At 36.2% G+C, this 20769-nt stretch overlaps 1 protein-coding gene across 30 annotated transcripts in view; it reads left to right on the top strand.

The window, feature by feature from the left end:
• Positions 1–18079, top strand: part of TANK (TRAF family member associated NFKB activator) — a 94412-nt gene extending 76333 nt beyond the window's left edge. For 18 of the 30 annotated variants that reach the window (XM_081581632.1, XM_081581627.1, XM_081581631.1 and 15 more), the window contains 4 exons: positions 6755–6831; positions 7469–7593; positions 13191–13771; positions 17224–18079. In XM_081581632.1, coding sequence (XP_081437758.1) covers positions 6755–6831; positions 7469–7593; positions 13191–13771; positions 17224–17400 — 960 coding nt within the window. In that variant the 3' untranslated portion in view covers positions 17401–18079. Of the gene's footprint in view, positions 1–6754; positions 6832–7468; positions 7594–13190; positions 13772–15014; positions 15180–17223 lie in introns of all 30 variants that reach the window. The other 12 variants (XM_081581642.1, XM_081581641.1, XM_081581640.1 and 9 more) reach the window with 2 other exon arrangements.
• Positions 18080–20769: the final 2690 nt, after the last annotated feature.

Here is a 20769-nt window from a genome sequence, read left to right as displayed (position 1 = left end):
CAAAACTTGGCTTATAACTATGCCTCACTGAGAACTATAATTGTTATATGACAGACAAGTTTTAGAATCTTACAGTTAGTTTGCATTGGTGTAATGTGTAAGTGTTATCCTTCTACATCTTCTTCACCACGCTAGATGAAGTGAAGTGAAAGTCGCTCAGTAATGTTCAACTCTGTGACCCCGTGGACTATATTAGTCCATGGAATTCTCCAGGCCAGAATACTGGAGTGGGTAGCCTTTCCCTTCTCCAGGTTAGATAACCTTACTCTTTTACTTCTCTAGCAATTAGGACCTATAAACCAAGAAGTTGAGAGCCTGGGGCAGTAAGACTTGGGTTCCAATTGTAGCTTCTCTTTCTACTAGACGGTAGACAAATTATTTGACCTCTCCAAAGCCTTAGTAACTGTTATTGTTTAGTCGCTAAGTCATGTACGACTCTTTGCAACTCCATAGACTGTAGCCCACCAGGCTCCTCTGTCCATGGGATTTCCCAGGCAAGAATACTAGAGTGGGTTGCCGTTTCTTTCTCCAGGGGATGTTCTGGACACAGGGATCGAACCTGCGTCTTCTGCCCTCGAGGAGGCCTCTAGCAAAGCCTCTAGCAAACTTTAAAATCAAATTCAAGTATTAATACTTAATTCACAAGGTTGAGCTTCCTTGGTGGCTCAGTGGTAAAGAATCCATCTGCCAATACAAGAGATGCAAGTTCAATTCCTGGGAAGATCCCTTGCAGAAGGAAGTGGCCAGCCTACTCCAGTATTCTTGCCTGGAAAATCCCATGGACAGAGGAGACTGGTGGGCCACAGTCCATGGGGTTGCAAAGTCAGACACGACTTAGCAACTAAACAACAATTCACAAGATTATGTGGATTAAGTTAAATAATATATGCAAGTTGCTTAAATAACAGCTTTTTTCATGAAGATATTCTCTGTTCACCATGGTAATGATAAAACATAAAATGAGTAGTTAATGAAAAGAATTTTCCCAGATTATTTCGTTTTAAATGTAGTGTTCAGCAAAGGGGTGGGGGAAGTATGAGAAGCCTTACTTTTTAAAATTAATCATTTATTTTCTGTTCCACATAAAAAGGCATTCCCACAATTAAATATAATTATTTGTTAAGAAAATTCATCAAGATAACTTTTTTTAATGTTTTATTGTAACATTGAATTGATAGAAGTTTGGAGGGATTAACATTAAACCAAAACCCTGTGAAGTACTGGAAATCATTGGGATATTTAATGTTATTTTTATATTGTTTATTTTCTTGCCATTTCCTTCAGAACTCTGGGATGGATCCCATCTTGCCCTGGAATTGTTCCTGCACTGGCAGTGGATCTGCCTAGCACACGACATCATGCAGAATCAATAAGGCTCCTAGAATTTGTGCTCCTCTTGTTTTCTAGATTTTCAGTAATACTACTGAGAGTGGGAGAACCATAGATTTCACATGGCCATAAGTTCTTATAATACAGTTTCTGTGTATTTTTTAAAATTATATTTTGTCTTCAAACTTTTCTTTTAATATGCTTTTATATTCTTATCAAATCTCTTGTAACTTTTTTGTTCCTATTTTCTACTTTAAGCTCTTCCCTTTCTCAGCCCATTTTTGTCTCAGTATATCTAAACTAATAAATGCAACCTCAGTTTCTCCTTTAACATTTCATTCTCAGTTTCAGAAATCTAAGTGATAACTGAATCCTTATTTTCAGTTTCTTTTTCCATTGCTCAGTTTTCTTTTTCTGTAATAAATTTTATTAAGCTAGTGTTTATAACTAGTCCACAGTTTATATTCCCTTTACTGATCCATCCCATCTCACCTTGACTTCTTAGTTGATATTGCTAAGTCACCTCAGTCGTGTCCGACTCTGTGCAGCCCCATAGATGGCAGCCCACCAGGCTCTGCCGTCCCTGGGATTCTCCAGGCAAGAACAGTGGAGTGGGTTGCCATTTCCTTCTCCAGCGCATGAAAGTGAAAAGTGAAAGTGAAGTCGCTCAGTCGTATCCGACTCTTGGCGACCCCATGGACTGCAGCCTACCAGGCTTCTCCATCCATGGGGTTTTTCCAGGCAAGAGTACTGGAGTGGGGTGCCATTGCTTTCTCCAATCCCACACTAGAGTAGAAGTTAATTCTGTTGTTAAGACCATTGTTACCAGGGGAAAGCATGCACGCAGTCGGTTCCAAGTAAAAACATAGCTCTCTTTTCTGTTTTAAAAGCATAATCTCAGAAGTAAAATGAAATATAGCCTACACTCAGTGGCCTGAGATACCGGAAAATAAGTATTCCTTTTGCATGAAAGGATCTCAGCTAAATTTAGAGAGAATCTTTGATATGAATCCTAGAATAAAGTGATAGTCATTGCTGTAGTTCAAATACATATCATTGAAGACTTACCACCTTTATTCAGTATTAGCCTTGTAAAGTTAAGATTCCTTACATATGAGAGAATATACCCTACCCTAAAAGTACTGAAGAGTTTGAAATAACTCAGTTTAATTTTGCTGACTTTAGTTGTTCAAAATTTTTAAAAACTAATGATTTTTAAGAGAAACTAACAAAAATCAACTAATGATTCTGATTAAAATTGTTTTTTGCATTTCTTCTTCTCCCTTAGCTTTTTGGAGGTATAAATTGACAAATAAAAATTATATATATTTACAATGTGTAATATGTTTTGATATATGTATCCATTATGAGATGATCACCACAGTCAAGCTAATTAACATATCTATCACTTCATATAATTATTTTTCTTTTTTATTGTGGTGAAAAAATTGAAGATTTATACTCTTAGCAGATTTCAAGTATACAGTATAGTAGTATTAACTGTAGTTGTCATACTCTGCTTTAGATCTCCAGGATTGATCCATCTTGCATGACTTAAACTTTGTACTCAACATTTCCCCCCTACAATCCCCCAAACCCTGGCAGCTTCCGTTCTGCACTGCTTCTATGAGTTTGACTTTTTTAGATTTCACATATAAGCAAGATTGTGCTATATTTGTTTTTCTGTGCCTGTCTTATCTTATTCCACATAACATAATGTCCTGTAGATTTATCCATATTGTCTCAAATGACAGGATTTTCTTCTTTTTTAAAGCTGATGTCTTCAGCCTTAAAATGTGTGTGTGTATACGCACACAATATTCTATTGCATATATATCATGTTTTCTTTCACTATTTATCCATCATCAATTGACACACAGATTGAATTCATATGTGTGCTATTGTGAATCATTTCTGTATTTTTTTACATTGATTTATAAAAAGAACAAAATACTTTTAGTGCCAAATATTAAAAAGGCAGGCATTGGGGAAAATATACATTTCTTTCTTTGAAATGTTGATGTGTGACAAATCTTGGATTCCAACACAAAACTATTTGCCGTTATCATATGCATTAAGAATAAGAACGTTTTGGACTAATGAAATATTAGCACTTTTTCATTTTTCTCCTTCTTATATATCTTTGCATATTTAACTAGGTCTTGAACAGAACATTTTTTTATGTATACTACTCATCTATGAGAAACCTAAATTGATTTACACTAAAACAAATTCTCCCAATTTACATAAGAGGAAATTTAAGGAATCATTTCACAACGTCTTCCAACTGTTTCAAATGGGTTTATCTTAATGATTTAGTTGAATGACTTATCCAGTGCCATACTGGAAGTGTAAATGAAAAGTACGACGTGTAAAACTCTTATTTCAGTATTCATTCCACAAGTTCGCCATTTCCAAACTAGTACTTGGAACAGTTTATAATGTTAAGTATTTTAAGTTTTAGTACCTCAAAATAAATTCATTTGTTGAATGATTTCATGTTAAAGTCTCCTAAAATATAACGTTCAGAGTTTTCTTGCTTCCTTATCTGAAGTTGTAGTAACTTCCTGCAGTGCAGGACCCACCTGGATAATATTTGAAAACAGCAAAATATTAGTTATCTCTTCTAATGTTTACTTACTCTCTGAGATGCTCACAAAACTGAGTAGTCTTCATTAGGTAAGATAATTTTACCACTTAAAAGAAATTCTGAGCTTCTGAGTTGCTATTAACTATACTAATCTTAAATCCCATGAGAAAATAGATGATCTTTTTTAGATAATTGCGTATGATTGCTACAATGGAAAATAACATTAACTTTCTCTACCCATTCTAGATAAACCCTGCTTCAAAATGTCAGAGAATTACTTTCCTTTATTTTTTTTTAACTAGCATGTTAAGATCTCTTGAATTTTCTCTTGGGATGTGGGAGATAAAAATTTCATTTGAAATATATCAATAGTAACAGAAATAATAGTAAGTAGAGCCATTCCTAACTCCAAAGAAGCTTGAAGTCCTTAATTTAGATGCTTCATAGATTCCTCAGTAAGTCTGTCTTCTTTACCCCCTGCCAATACAACCCCAGAATCTTTTCCAGATAAATTCAGAAGTGAGTCAACACGAGTTATTTGGCAAGCCAAACAAAAATTCATCATTCTTTTCGTACCTTTTTCTTCACCTCTTTTCTCCCCACCCATTAGTCTTCAGGCTTCTTTAGTTTCAGAAGCAATCATTCCTACTTTATGTCTAAATCAGTATACTTTGAAAACTGGAATAGTCTTCATCACTGTTTTCTTTAACTGTCTTCATTTTCAGGCTAAAATTATAGGAGTTACTTCTCTTTGGTTATTTCTAGCTCCTAAGAGAGTTTTTTTTCCCCATGTTGAGAATTTCAGATACTAAATTTTAAAAGGAGATTATTAGTCAGTTTAATCACCTATTTTATTATTTAAATTGTCAGATGTTTCTGTTTTCTTAATATTAGTTCTTCTCTATTTTGTTGCTATAGATTTAATATAACCTTTTAAGAGGCTTTTATTCTTGTAGTGTCCTGAAATGATTGGTTAGCTTTAAAATGTTGCCTTTTTGCCTAGTCTACACTAAAATCTACTGAGTGTTCTAATTGCACATAACACTAAAGAAAAACCTTGTCTACCACTTTTAAAAACAAACTGTGAATGTGAAAATGTCTTTTATATGACTGCTTTGTAAAGCTCGATGTGTGCATGCGTGCATGCTTGGTCACTTCAGTTATGTCCGACTCTTTGGACAGTATCCCACTAGGCTCCTTCGTCTGTGGGATTCTCCAGGCAAGAATACTGGAGGGGTTGCAGTGCCCTTCTTCAGGGGATTTCCTGACCCAGGGATCAAATCCATTCTCCTGCATTTCTAGCTTTGCAGGTGGCTTCTTTACCCACTGAGCCACCTGGGAAGCCATAAAGCTCAACAAAGCAGTTTTAATCCAGAAGAAGAAATGACCTAAATATTGCAGACAAAAAGTATGCATCAGCAAATGATCTTTGTTTTACCTCAGTATGAAAACATAATACATAAAATCACATATGTTTGTATTGCCAAGATTATATTTTACTGCTTACTGTAATCTAATAACACTATTTTAGAAATGTTAAGCAAACGCTCTTATTTAGAAAAAGCTGGAAAAGTAGAACAATAAACTGAAGAAATTGGAGAAGATACGAATTTTAAGAAAAGCAAACTAGAGTCAGATTTTTCCCTAAAGAACAAACAATACTCTTAAGAAATTGAAAGAACCTATTGGAAAGTAAGGTTATAAGGGAGATGTACTCAGGTGGTAAGCAATGAAGTAAAATTATCCATTTTAGTAATAGCTACAATGACCTTAGTTGAATAAAATCTGAAAAGTCACATAATACAAAATACTGATTTGAATTTGAACTTAAATAAGATCCCATGCAGTTTGGCCAAATTATAAATAATTTAATAATATTAAGATTTTTTCAAATATTTGAATTTATCAATTTGTAGTTTTAAAAGGTACACAAAGTTCTCTAGGTGTGATTGAAGATTTTTTAAAAATTTAAAGTATGCAGTAGATTATTATATGTTCTTCAGTGTTGACTTGTGTCATGATAAGTGTAATACCAGTGGAAGCCACAGGGTGGTGGCAAGAACTTGTGTTAAAAGAGCTTAAATTCATAATTACACTGTCTTTAAAAATGCTTGTTAAATGCTAAAGAGCTGTAACTTGGTTTTCTTCATTCCTCTTATACAGCTGCATTTCTCATCAAAGAATCTATAGCAAAATACAAAGACATTGATTTAGATGTATAGGCCAGTAACAGAAAAGAAGTAAACTCACATGGATTTTTTTCCTAAAGTTTCTAGTCATGTTAGATGCTTGGTGATCAGAGTAGCAATTTCATCAAGATATGAATTTGAGGAAATTCCTTGAATTATAAATACTGGAAATAGTATTGAAGTTACCAGAAATATTTCATGACTTCATCTTATTTTTCTACTTTCATTTTCCTTTTTCTACTGAATGTTCTCATTTTTTAAAAATCTGTTGTAATATATACATATATATGGGGCTTCCCTGCCTGATGCCTCACATGATGAATCTGCCAGCAATGCAGGAGACCAGGGTTCAATCACTGGGTCAGGAAGATTCCCTGGAGAAGGGATGACTGCTTACTCCGGTATTCTTGCCTGGAGAATCCCATGGACAGGGGAACCTGGCGGGCCACAGTCCATGGGGTCACAAAGAGTTGGACACGACTGAGGGACTAACATTTTCACTTTAATATATATAAACATATATATATGTAAAACTAACTAAACTTACTTTTCAGTGAAGAAACTAAATTTTCCATTGTTTTCTGTTAATAGATTCTCATTTGAGTTTGGAAGCACTTTAAAGTGGTAATCATTTTATATCTTTAAGGTAAGAAGACAAGAGGTTTCCTCTCCAAGAAAAGAAACTTCACCAAGGAGTCTTGGCGTTCCTTTATTCCACGAAAGGTAGTTCTATATCCTTCTTTGCCCACTCTACAAATTATAAATATTGAAATAATTTTTATTTACATATTTAAGTTTTTAGCAATTGTAAGAAACAGCAGCCTTTTAAAACTAGAAGACATGAACTCAAGGCTTCTCCATGTTAAAATGACCTAAATAAGTCATACAGTTACTATCAGAGATTGTTCTAAAAACTGAATTCTCTGAAGTTCTCCTATTTCAGTAGAACAAGTATTATGGCCACATCATTTTATATGGATAGATCTTTAATCTTTTCAATGTGAAAAATAAAAAATTAAGTTTTTTCTGTTTAAAATATCCACAGAGGACAAAAAGTCAATACATTGCAGTTTCTAATGTAAGAATTAGAGAGCCAGCATAAGTGGAATATGTGTATAAGGAGACATGCTAGTTTGTGCAGTATGTATGTATTAGAACTTTATCACTTACTTTGTGCCTGACTCACCAAATATTAAAGTTGTTTTAGGAAATATTGTCTAGGAATTTAAAATTATATTTTTAAACTTGAACCTTTCAGTAATTATTTTGTGGTACATTCAAAGGTGCTTGTAAATTCAATCATGATTTTTAAAATTTGAAGATATAGTCTTTACATTTTAAAATGTTGATTTATTTTTAGAAGCTATATAGAGAAGACTATAGATCACTTCCGTGATCTAAAAGAAGAATTTCATAGAATATGCTTGCTAGCTAAAGCACAAAAAGACCACTTAAGCAAACTTAATGTACCAACCACTGCAACTGGTAAGGTTTCATTTAATATACAGTAATGTTAATTTTATTGGTTGAAATTGATTTCTTTTTGATTGTGAAAATATTTCTAAATGCTTAAGTGCTGAGGATTGTGACTTGTGCCTTTCACCACTTATAATGGGTAAGTACTGTTAAAATTCTGTAACTATTACATTATACAATTATTGGTCTCTTCCCTCTCTATTTTGTGTAGCACTATACAGATTGAATTGATTGACATAATTACTAATCCTCTTAATTAGGAAAAATAAATATAGGATATATCTCTCAAAATCTTCAATTGCTATTGGATGTCTTATTAAACATTAATTGATATATTAGTAAACAACCTAGAAGCTACACTATCATATATGAGCTAAATAAAATTATAACATTAGATTTGTTTTTTAACTTCTGCCTGAAAGTTAATTGGACACCATAGATACATTCTTTGTAATTTGATTGAAGAAATAAACATTTCACATTTCATGAGTCCAGTTCTGTTGAAGGCACAAAGTGCAAATTTAGTATAAAATACAACTCAAAAGAAATATTTGTTTTACAGATATAGTTTGGGGTGGTTTTTAAAAACTCTACCCTTCCCTAAAACCCCAGACAGGCTTCCTGGTATTTGCTTCAGTAGTAAAATATGAATAGCAAAATACCAAGGATTGAATTTGGCTACCAAGCACCTCTGTAAACAAAAGAAAGGTAAACTGATGATTTATAATGATAAATTCTCCTTTACCCTTGTGATTTGAGATATTCTGCATACAGTTCCAAAGAGATGTGATTTACAGTTTTCAATCTGAAAGATGTTGCAGCAGTGCTAACACCCCTTTAATTAAAGATCACTTCCCATTTCTTAAAACTCATAGCTAGGCTATTTAAGAAATCATTTTATTGTGTAAATTTACTTTTTGCTTACTACTACCATTTTGTTTTCAGAAAAGGTACACAGTGTTCTGTTGGAAAAGCAAAACAATCTTCGTAGACAAACATACTTTACTTCTCCTCCCTTTGCTCTACTTCCCCAGAAAGAGCTCTGATTTTTTACACTTTAATTTCTGTCATTTTCATGAAAAATTGATCTTTTCTACAGACTGAAAACACTAGATACTTCTGAAGTAAAAGAATTATCTTTATTTAAAATCTACTAGCTATAGAGATGTAGTACCTAGAATTCATAAACATGCCTCTTTGAACATCAGCATCTTATCAAAACATTGTTATGGTGACATATTCATTGTTACACAGAGAACCTACCCATTATCAATGGCATAATACTTTGACCATTTTTAAGTTGCACAGGTCTAAATCTGAGTATGTATCTGTCAACTGGAATACTTAACAACTGGAGTGTTTAACTTCAATTTCTTTCCCACTAAAACTGCTTTGTAACAATATTCTTACGTTTTATATTAACTGTGTCACAAATAATAAATACAGCATTATTCTTGAAATATTTTAGGTCTTTTGTGCTACAAACTCCAATGAAGTTTTCTGACTCCAAACAAACCACAATATCAAATATTATGCTTCTGAAAGGAGTAGATCAAAGGGGAAAAAAAGAAAAAGAAATGTTTAGAGGTGGATTGGGGAAGTCACCTGCCTGTTCAGGTTTATTTTAAGGGTGAACACTATGTTGAATACAAATATAAAGTAACTGTTTTAATGTGATTTGCATAATATAACTGGAAAGAGTGTATTTAACATGATTGTCCCCTGTGTTATTTTTTGTTAAAATTTGATTTTTACTTTTAAGAAACAGATATAATTCATAAATTGCTGAGTTAGTAGAATTATAAATTATCTTTTAATTTTTTCTTCTCTTCCACATATGACAATAACCTTGAGAAAGGATAAAGATGAAATGTATGCTTAAGCAATTATGGCTTCAGGAAAAAGTGCTGTTTGGTCCATGAAGCAAGGTCATATTTCAGTGGGGATCAGGAGATGAGGATATAGGACTATAAGTTAAAACAACTGTCAGATCTTTTGTCATATACCAGCTAATTAAACTGAGAAGTAGTCCAAATGGACAGCCTGTTCTTAAAATTTAGAAATCTAAAATTTAGAGATAAGTGTCCTTGAAGTAAACAAAGTAGAAAGACAGTTAGCTCACCTAATCATGTTTCTTAGTATAGTGTCAGAATGACAAGTGCTTTCATGCAGCTTGTTTGGGTTTTAAATTTTCTAAGCTTAGATTTCTAATAGTCTTAGAAATCTTAGGTTTAAACGAATTTTTTGTTTTTGTAAATAGTAACTCTCATTGCTTGAACAGATTAATTCAGAAGATTAATGTGCTGAGAGGTATGCCAGCTAGCTATACTGAAAGAAAATATATGCTTTTTTACACTTGTTTGGGTTTTCTATGTTTTGTTCGCAAAGGGGATAGATCTACTTCTGGAAAATATATTTAAAGCACATTTCTATCATTTTGGAGTCTTTTCTATAATGTAGAAAGCGCACGTTCAGTGTGTCATAATGATTCAGAACACAGGCTCTAGAGTTAGGCTGCCTGAGTTTCAGTTCCAGATCTACCACTCATTCATTAGCTGTGTAGCCCTGGAATTAACACCTGAGTTAACACACATACAATGGTTATAAGTGTGTGGCACATAGAAGTTCTATTAATGTTAATAGTTGTCATTATCAGCAGCAGCAGATTCTTTCTCATTCACCCTGTTCTCCTATTGAAGAACATTTAGATAAGTGTTTCCTCCTTCTCAGGTGTTAACAAAATTTAGTTACCTCAGGAGGTGGTTTTCCTGATTTATTATTTGCAATTAGTAAGTGTAATCTACAAAGAAAGTACTATTTCCTAGAATTTCCTACCATTTTTTAAGTCTACTACCAGGAAAAATGACTACTTGAGAGTTAATGGACTTTAAGAACCTCAGAAGACAAAGAAATCCTGCCAACCAGTTGTGCTTGATCTTAATTACTGTACCACTTCCCTTGTGGCTCAGCTGGTAAAGAATCTGCCTGCAATGCGGGAGACCTGGGTTCAATCCCTGAGTTGGGAAGATCCCCTCGAGAAGGGAAAGGCTACCCACTCCAGTATTCTGGCCTGGAGAATTCTATGGACCGTATAGTCCATGGGGTCGCAAAGAGTCGGACACGACTGAGAGACTTGCACTTTCACTTTCACTCCTAGTTACAGAGAGATTATCTAGCAAATGTATATGATTATGCTAAGCTCCATGGGAAAGAGAACACAGATTCATTCAGAATGCATTCATTGAGGGCATACTATGTGCAAGTTCTGAGCAGCATACTGGAGAAAGTCGGAAACAAAACATAGTTTAGGACCTCAAGAAATCTACCTTAATGGGAGAAAGAGGTAATTTGCAAATAAAATGCAGAGTGTTTAGTCCTCAGGGCACCCACGAGTCATTACTAAACCAGTCTTGGGAAGCCAGAGCCAGCCATCCAGAGAAGTGAATGCCTGAGCCAAGAAATGAAGAGCATATAAGAGTAAGGCAAAGAGTAACAGAAGAGGGCAGTTCAGATAGTCTGCACAGCATGTGCGAAGGCCCAAAGACAAGAGAGTATGGCCTTTTGGACAACTGTGCCAAAGTTCATTAAAGCTGGGGTAAGGAGTGGAGCAGGTGTGGTGAAAGATGACAGCATGGAGAGGTGATCAAGGATCAGTCATGCACAGTTTTATATGAATTTGAGGGCTGAAGGTCTTGGAGAGCCATGAAAAGGTTTTATTAAGAAAATAACCTGACCAAGTATGTATTTTAGAAAAACTAAGGCAGGGTAGGGGAAAGCAGTGTAGATAGTGGAGTGGATATGAGAAAAATTTAGGTGCAAGGAAGCGGTTCAAAGGCTGCTGTAGTTAATCCAGTAAGAGAAGATGGTACATACTAAAGAGAAGCAGAGGAATGTAACAGGATGAACTAAAGAAGCTGTTGGCATTGTACTACAATCATGTCCAAACAGTAAACATCTTGTGTTGGAATGTGGCTTGGCAAAGAAGGAAAAGGTGTCATGAGACTGTAAACACCAAAAGGAAAAGAAAAGAATGACATTTATTAGGTGCTTACTGATCTGGGCAAATGCTGTATGCACAGTGCTCTCTATACCCTGTCTGCTTCAGTTGGCATCATTGGTTAATGTACAGCTTCACTGATGACTACTTTTTTAGCGTGCTGATTTAAAAAAAAATCACCAGGCTTCCTTGGTGGCTCAGACAGTAAAGCGTCTGTCTGCAAAGCGGGAGACCCGGGTACAATCCCTCGGTCAGGAAGATCCAGTGGCAAAGGAAATGGCAACCCACTCCAGTACTCTTGCCTGGAAAATTCCATGGATGGAGGAGCCTGGTGAGCTACAGTCCATGGGGTTGCAAAGAGTTGGACACAACTGAGCGACTTCACTTTCAGTTAAAAAAAAAATTTTTTTACCATTTGTCCATTTAATGAAAATATACATATTACCAGCCTCCAATTTCACTGTCTTCTTGAAATAACATTGTGGAGCATAATTTAGCTTTTTCTAATCTCTCAGTATCATCAACATGGAGAGTGCTTTGATCATTAGTTTTTTGCATTGAAAAATGTAGCCCTTGTTGGCCCTACACCGAACTGTAGTGTTTTCTGAGTTCTTATATCTGCTTTTTTGTTTTTCTTGTCTCGTGCTTTCAGCTCTTACTGATACCTGCGTCTGCTTTCAACAACTCAGGTCCGTTTCTTATAGTTTGCTGCTTCTAACCAGCTATGAACTAGGCAGACATCATCAAACTTGTTAGAATGAATCTAAAATGAGAATAAGAGCAAAATTCATCTGTGGGCCTTGTGGCTCTAAACCTGACTCCTCAAAAGCACTATTTTCTTATTTTCTAGCTTTTGCCTATGTCATTGAGAGCTGAATTTGTTGGAAAATTATCTTCTAGGTAAATGAGCTTTGGAGTTTCTAATATCTACCTGATAACTACCTGTTAACTAGAGAGGCCTTTTCTGAATGAGAAAATGCTATATTCACATAGAGTTTTCTGAACGTGCATTCTAAAATTTCATCCTTCTTTTGCTTCCAGTCTTTTCTCTCCCTAACACCCACCACCACCACTCCCTCACATAGAGTAGACAGTGGCTAAGCTGATTGGTGATATATTAATATTTGTCACACAGATATGTTATAGGGGAGTAAATGACCTAATTCATATAGATTCTTAACATGTATAGTAAATTAATATATATACTGGTGAGGAGTTTCCCTTTTAATAACTTACTTCTCTAAGCAAGCTAACAGTTGCAGCTTCCATTACTGACAAAATGTTGAAATGTATATACTATAAGCAAGTGTTTTTAAGTATAGAGCAGAATAACTGTGAACAAGACTCAAGGCTTACAGCACAAGACCTAGGAAAAGACAAAGTAGTTAAACTGTGACTAATAAGTTATATTCCAGTTCACCCACTGGAGACTGCTAATATTTCTGTGTAAGATAGTCACAAATGTAAAAAAAAAAATGCCAGTTGCCTTCAGTTACTATAAAAACCAATAGAAAAAATAATACTCATCTATCCAAAGCTAATTGAACATTCATATTTTTAAGAATGATTGAAATGCGACTGTTTTCCTTTTGTGTTTTTTTCTCTGCAGAGACACAGTGCTCTATGCCTATACAGTGTACGGATAAAACAGATAAACAAGAAGTGCTGTTTAAGCCTCAGGCAAAAGATGATATAAATAGAGGTGCACCGTGCATCACATCTGTCACACCAAGAGGACTGGGCCAAGATGAGGAAGACACATCTTTTGAATCACTTTCTAAATTCAATGTCAAGTTTCCACCTACGGACAGTGACTCTACTTTCTTACATAGCACTCCAGAAAGACCCGATGTCCTTGGTTCTGTCACATCTGAGACTGTGTGCCAGGATCAGTTTAATATGGAGCCCAAAGACAATCCAGGAAACTTTGTCAAAACAGAAGAAACTTTATTTGAAATTCAGGGAATTGACCCCATAGCTTCAGCTATACAAAACCTTAAAACAACTGACAAAACAAAACCCTCAGATCTTATCAATACTTGTATTAGGACATCTCTGGACAGAGCTCTGTGTTTGCCACCTGGAGACCATAATGCATTATTTGTAAATACATTCCCAATTCAGGACCCATCTGATGCACCTTTTCCTTCACTCGATTCCCCAGGAAAAGCTATCCGAGGACCACAGCAGGTAACTGTTTTGCATTAACAAATATATTATGTGTGAAACACATTTTGCTGTGCATGCACAGATACGCATCTCTTTCAGGTTATCAGACATCTTTTTTAAACTACTGACTAGCCAAAGTTGAGCTTTCAACTAACAAAATCCAGGTCTTATAATAAATGACATGAAATTTAAAAGATGATTATGGCAAAGGGCTATTATAAAGTACCTTAAAATTTGTGGCACATTTAAAAATACATGTAAACCTTATCTATATCTAGTGTGTGTCATTATCTTACCTAGTCCCTTACTCAGATTTTTACTTAATATCATTGTTATAATAAGATTCTTTATTAAATTTCATTCTGTGTAGCAGATGTCATTTTTTATCAAAAAGTTGTATATATTATAAGATGCATCATTCTTTATAAGAATGCATCCTTTTTTAATAAGTAAGTAATCACATTGTATGTTTCTATTTCTGAAAATAAGTAAACTGTCTTTCAAATAATACTTTTGTTGCAGTCTCATTTATACAGTACTTAGGATCTGGACGGTTTGGTTTTGGTTTCTAATCTGGCCCTGAACATGCAGCCTAATATATTTTTTAAATAGTCTCTACATATGTATAATTTTTATCAAATTCTTTAATGTTTCTAAAGCTTGCAGACTACTTACAGCCCACCCTTACGCCACCCCAGTCCCCCCCCACCCTCCCTTTTATTCAGGTGCTATTACAAAATGATTTCTTTAAGTTTAAAAAAAAATGGGGGGGGTTGTTTAATGCCTGAAGACAACTGAAAAATATACAGTTGTTAAAATAAACACAAGCTTGTAAAAAAATGCAGATTGATACAAGTGTCTAAAACAACTTGAGGACATTTGTTTGATTTCCCTTTGCCTTGAGATATTTTACTGAAAGCCAAAAAACACCAACAACTTGATTAATACTCCTTGGCTTTGTCAGTATTTTTATAGGTTATAGACTTTTAAATCCACATACAAAGAAGGCAATAGTCAAGCTGTGGTATAGTTTAGCAATGGAGAAAAGGAGGCAGCTCTGACAATAAGCTTTAATTATTGACTCACTTATGTTCTACATTGTACCTTATTTTACATCATAGTCACAGTTATAGTTACTACTTAATGAAACAAATTAAACAATTTCATTTATTGCAAGTAGAATTCCTGTGGAGCTGTGAAGTGCATCAGTTCTAATGCTTGTTACTTTTTTCTCCATTATATCTCTTGCTTGTTCTTTTACTAGTCTGTACAGTCATGTTTCAGTAGATGGCACCCTGCATTGTGCATTTGCTTTCTCTGCTACAGCAAGGGAAACAGCTGGTATGTGATTACAACTTGATGGAAAAGTATTCAGCTTAAAAAATGCAGGAGAATTGGTGTTGAGCTGTCACAAGACATGGGGCATAAGGTTAGATAATTGATATTTTGGCAGAAAAGGCAGAGAAATTCGTTTGTTTTGAATGCTGTGTTACAGTTTAGGATTCAAAGGATATTTCTTAAAATGGGTTTTTTAAAACATTTTGTTGTTTTATTTGTTTTAGTAAAGCTACTATGAGGAATACAGAATTCTTGAGTTGTTGATAACAAAAGGAAGTGAAATTTTGGTTTCATATTCAGATTTTTCCTTTTATATCATTACTACTTAACACCTTTTTTATACATTCAGCTATCATAATAAAGTCTAAAATATATCTGTTTATTTTGTTCTATGTGAGTTTCTTTTCTTCCTACTTTTGCTGAGTCAGTCATTGGGGTCCCAACCGAATTCTGTGAAAAGATCAAATCTGAACTAATAGCTCTTAACAGAGAAGGACAAGTATGGACTTTGAAAATAAATTGGCAGTAGAAGATTGGCTTATCAAATTTAAAAGCTAGTTTGCTCCTGAGCCTGTTACTATTTTACAAATTTTAATTAAAACTATCTTTAACTTAATAATCTTTTATTTATATCTGTATCAATTTCCCATTAGAATGGTACCTATTAATTGTACTTTTTGTTTAAACTGCCAACACTAAAATTTAAGTCTAGTTAACTCTTATATACTCACAGTTAGTACTGCTTTTCTTTTATCATGGGAAAAGGAAATGATTTCACCCCAAATTTCAACTATGTATTTTAAATATTACTGTTTTTTGTTATAAAATTGCCGCTTCTCACAAAAGGATTTGAGTCAATGTTATAAGCCCTCTGTACTGATACTTGAATGTATCTGGGTGGTTAGACAGACTTTGTATATTTACACCAACTGTACACAGCTGTCCAGTAAAATGTTTATAAGAAGACAGTGATGACGTGAAACCCAAATGCTTCAATTAGTAATATACTGTTTACGTAATGATTGGTTAACCAGGATGAAAGAGATTGGTTAAGGGAATGAAAACTAACACTGTATCAAGAGTTGGATTAGGTTGTTATTTTAAAAGCAAATTAGTAATAGGAGCACAAAGGGGTCTCTTTAAGTTGGCTTTTTGAGGTGATTTTCCTCAAAGTGCCAGAGTTTAGGTATTTCAAGATAAGAAAGCGAATTTTAGAAATAATTTGGCTTATAGCATTTCAGGAAAATAAGATATTCCAGTCAACAAACATTTACAGAGCACCTACTCTTGAACTAAATGTTTTTTCTTGCCCTTCTAAATATTTTTTTTAATAGTAAATACAGTTAAGAGTATGTATGTGCTGCTTACTATACTGGAGGTAGTTCTGTTGAATTATGCTTTTCCATAATTCTTTAATTGGGCAACTGTTGGCAGGCTTCACTTTATTTAGCCACAAGAAAGGGTAAGAAGGCCAAAGTATGCACTGTATAACAGGAGCAAAATAATAAGTCAAAAGAATGCATCCAATGTTGGATTTTGTTGAATGATTAAATATTTGAGGTTTCAAAAAACAACTGATCAATAGAATTTATTTCATACTTTAAAAATATTATTTTCAAAAATTAAAGTACTTCTATGATTTATTCATTGTGGATTTGCTGGTAAATAGTAGTAAAATTTAAATTACTCTTGATCAAAATGCATGCTCACACACATCAGGTCTAGTGTGCTGTGTATTACTAAAGGTCCTATAACTGAAAATTTCCAGTTAAAATAAAAAAGATAGAATTTTAATTTTTTTTAAGTCTCATTATTGACTGTTGCTCCAAAACTATTATCACTGTGATAATGGGTATTAAAACATGCTGGTGTTAAAGCTGAAAGATTTTTTAGTTTGTGAAGATAAAGTGTGAATGTGTATTTTATAAAGTGATTCTTTAAGTTAAGCTATACCTTTTATGAAAAAGAGAATTGAGTCATGTCCTCATGCTAATTGTATGGAAAGGTAATTTGCTTTCATATTAGGGAATTTCATATATATGTATATAACCCATTCAAAAAATTTGAATTTGAAATTCAGTGCAAGTTGATTTTAAATACGAATAACAGAAGATGTTTTTATTTGTTTCCTGCAGCCCATTTGGAAGCCCTTTCCTAATCAAGACAGTGACTTATCGGTACTAAGTGGCACAGCCTCCGAACTGCATGTACCTCGAGTATGTGAATTCTGTCAAGCAGTTTTCCCACCATCCATTACATCCAGGGGTGATTTCCTCCGGCATCTTAATTCACACTTTAATGGGGAGACTTAAGATGCATTTGAAAACAGACATGTCAAGTTCTACATGATGGTTTTGGGTTTGTAATATTATATATTAATACTTGATTGCAAACTTAGCTCAAGATCATTTATTGAAAGATCCAGTCACTGCTATTTGAATTTTTTTCTAAACTGAATATTGTAACTGTCTTTTATTACCTTTTAAAAGATTGTTTTGTTCAAAACTATAATGCATTGTATTCATGTTTACAGTGTTTATTATGTATGGGATTATGCAATTGTGTAACAATAATTTATGTTCTTTCAAATGTCTAAGCTTATTGCTTGGGTTTCTAGTTAGATCTATTGAATGTGGCGATGTCAAATGTTTATAGGGTTTTTTAAATTTGTTTTCATTTTAAAATTTAGATTATTTATGCGTTGGGTGTTCTTTCTGAATAAACCTAGAATAGAGAATAGCAGACAAGATAAATATCTGAGGAAAAACTCAACTTAAGACATTTCTTGCTCCGTGATAAAAATCACTGGTGGGATTATTTAAAATCTTTACTGTTTTTTTTTCTTTAATAATAGACATAGGTTTAATTTTTTCTGTATGTGTAGCTACATGATGAAGTTAGTTAAATATTAAGTTACTTATGTTGTGATGGTTAATGTGTCCTTTGTTCCTGAATAAAAAAATAAATCACATTTGGGGGAAATTCATAAAATTCATGTTTCTTTCCAATAATTTGAAAGGGTGATACCAGATCTGGTGACATTTTATTACAACTAATAGATCACTTTGAAATTTAAAATTATTTTTCAGGCTAAACTTTCTAAAGGACCACATTTGTCTTTAATGGGAGCAAATCTAAAACCTTGTAAGGATTATCCATATCTATTAATTTATATTAGAAATGTTCACATTCTTGTTGAGAAATTTGTCAATTCATTGTTAGCAGCCTGATTGATGACCAGTGGAGGATATTTGAGAGGATACCAAATTCAGAAGACTGCAGAATTTTGTTTAAAATGTGACTTCCTATGATTCTTGTCATTTAGGTTTCTCTTCCCTCCCCCACCCCACTCTAAATTTTTTAAAATGTTTGAGGCATGGCTTCTCTTTTATGAAGTAAACACTGATTTGCAACTCTCAAAACAGAAATTTAAGCCTTCTTGGGAGCAAGTGTTTTATAAAACTGGAGGGAGGGTTTCTGATAAGGAGTTGGAGCAATTTGTTCACATTTCACCTGTGCCACAGCGAAGGGCCTTAGCTTGTGGAAGAATGAGAGTGGTGCCTCGACTTCTCAGGGTGCCAAGCACGTCACGTTGACATCTTCCTCTCCAAGGTGACAGTGATTATTAGGCATTCACTGTGAAGGGTTCTGAGACATGTACATCTTTCTTTCATTGCCACTGGGGCTGAATGGAAATGCCTAGACAATTATCCAAGTCTCTTCCCTTCCCCCCACCTCCCGCCCACCCAACCTCCCCTCTCACTCACTCCTCCCACACACACGCAAAATTAAAAAAACTTCCCAACGTATTCCAGCCAGAATATACCACTGCATCTATCTAGTGAAAGGGGGTTCTTTTTCCTTCTCTTTTCCTAGGTAAGGAAGAGTTCCTCTCACAGTTGACATCTACTAGCCTACTGACAACGGAAGGAGATGATGGCCCAGAAAGGGGCTCAGAGTGTATCACTGACTCCTCCAGTCCACCCTTTTCCCACCTCCATCACTTCTAGTAAGCGGGGAACTCTTGTTTTCTGCTAGGTTCCAGTGCTACCCCAAGCTCCAACTTGTAAGGGCCAGAGGCCTTCTCGGGCCAAGGGACAGGCCGCCTGGAAACCCAGGCTCCAAGCCCGCACTGCAGAGGTGGCGCTGGCTGCAGCCTGTTAAATGGCGCGGGCACCCGCCGGGTCTCCTCTCTTAATCCTGAGTCGTGTAGGGGCTGCATCTTGGCATCTGCTACGCGTGGCCGGGTAAGAACAGCTCCCAGGTAAAAAAGCTTCACACGCGAAACGCTGAGTCTGAAAAAACCACCCCCGCCGAGGCGAGGCAGTTGTGAGCGGGATGCCTGAGAAGTGGGAGGTGAATGTCCTCGGGAGGGCCCCCGTCCCCCCCTCATCCCCCACCCCCACCCCGTGCAGCTTTCCCTGGAGGCTGAGGCTGCTGCCAGCGGGGACATCTGCTTTCTTACACTCCAGCCTGGCTCACCCCGCCCCCTCAGCCCCGGGTTGCGTGGTTATTTTACCAACACCGGGGGAGGGAGAGCTCGGGGAGGTAGAAAAAGGGTGGATGGAAGCTCGGGAGATGTTCTTCCCACTCCCCCACGCCCCCTCCTTTTTTCTTCACATCTTTTAACCTTCAAGGTAAAGACTTTATAAATATGAAACGATCAGCGTGTCCGCTGGCTCCCAGGCCCGCCTTCTGCTCGCGGGGCTCTCGGGTGCGGGGCCTTGCCCTCCTCTCCAGCCTCCCCGGAGGAGGCCCGGGTTTCGGCGGTTCTGCCGCGCGCAGGGGCCGGCTGGGTGCGCTCAGCCTGTGGCGACTTTTCTCCCGGGCTGCTGCCTCGACAGCTGCTTGTAGCTACAGTAATTAGACTGTCAGTGCTTGTTAGAGGAGAGAAGGGGAAACACGCTTCTGACAGCAGATTCCGAGACTCCCCAGTTTGTTAATTTCTAAGAGATCTTTAAAGCATTAATTGAGGTCTCCCCAACTCTCCTCTCCCGTCCCTCTCCCCAACTCCTCCCTTCCCAAAAATATCTTTAGGAGAAGAGAATTCTCTCCGCGTGGAAGCAGTGTTTTCCGCAAAACTGCCAGCCCGCCCCCGACTCACGCACACGCACACTATTTTACATATACATCTATATGCACACATGTATACGCAGAAGGTTAACTCGGCACAGGCCTCGTCCAAATAGGAACCAGGATTGCATTTAAAATAATAATAATAATAAATAAGTAAATAAATAAACTAGGAAGGAAAGTAGGGGGGGAAGGGAAGCAGAAGTCGGGAAGAAAAGAGAAAAGCAGCAGGCTGATTACGAGGTGTCAAAACTGCCAGGAGCAAGAAGGTGATAGCAATCAGGGGTGAGAAGAGTGCGGCATTCGTGCGGGGCAACTAATTATCCGTCTCATTTGAGAAGAGCAGCATTTGAGGCAGCAGCGTTCGCCTGCTGAACGGTGACAGATTGGCGCGGAGGAGAGGGGAGGTGTTAAAACAATGGAGCCGGGCGCGCGAGCGCTGCTGCATGCTAATCAGCCCTCCCTCCGCCTGCCTGCCGCGCTCCCTCCTTCCTCCCGGCCTCCCTCCTCCGCGCTCCCCCTCCCGCCTGCGGCGCTCCCTCCTTTCCAGCGGGCCCGCCGCCGCCGCCGCCGCCACCCGCTTCCTGCTCCCTCGCTTTCCCGCGCGT

This window comes from Giraffa tippelskirchi, chromosome 3, assembly GCF_054371585.1.
Source record: "Giraffa tippelskirchi isolate mGirTip1 chromosome 3, T2T-mGirTip1v1.2.pri, whole genome shotgun sequence".
Taxonomy (NCBI): Eukaryota; Metazoa; Chordata; class Mammalia; order Artiodactyla; family Giraffidae; genus Giraffa; species Giraffa tippelskirchi.
Note: the sequence above shows the minus strand (reverse complement) of the source record. Positions and strands in the feature narration are given on the sequence as shown.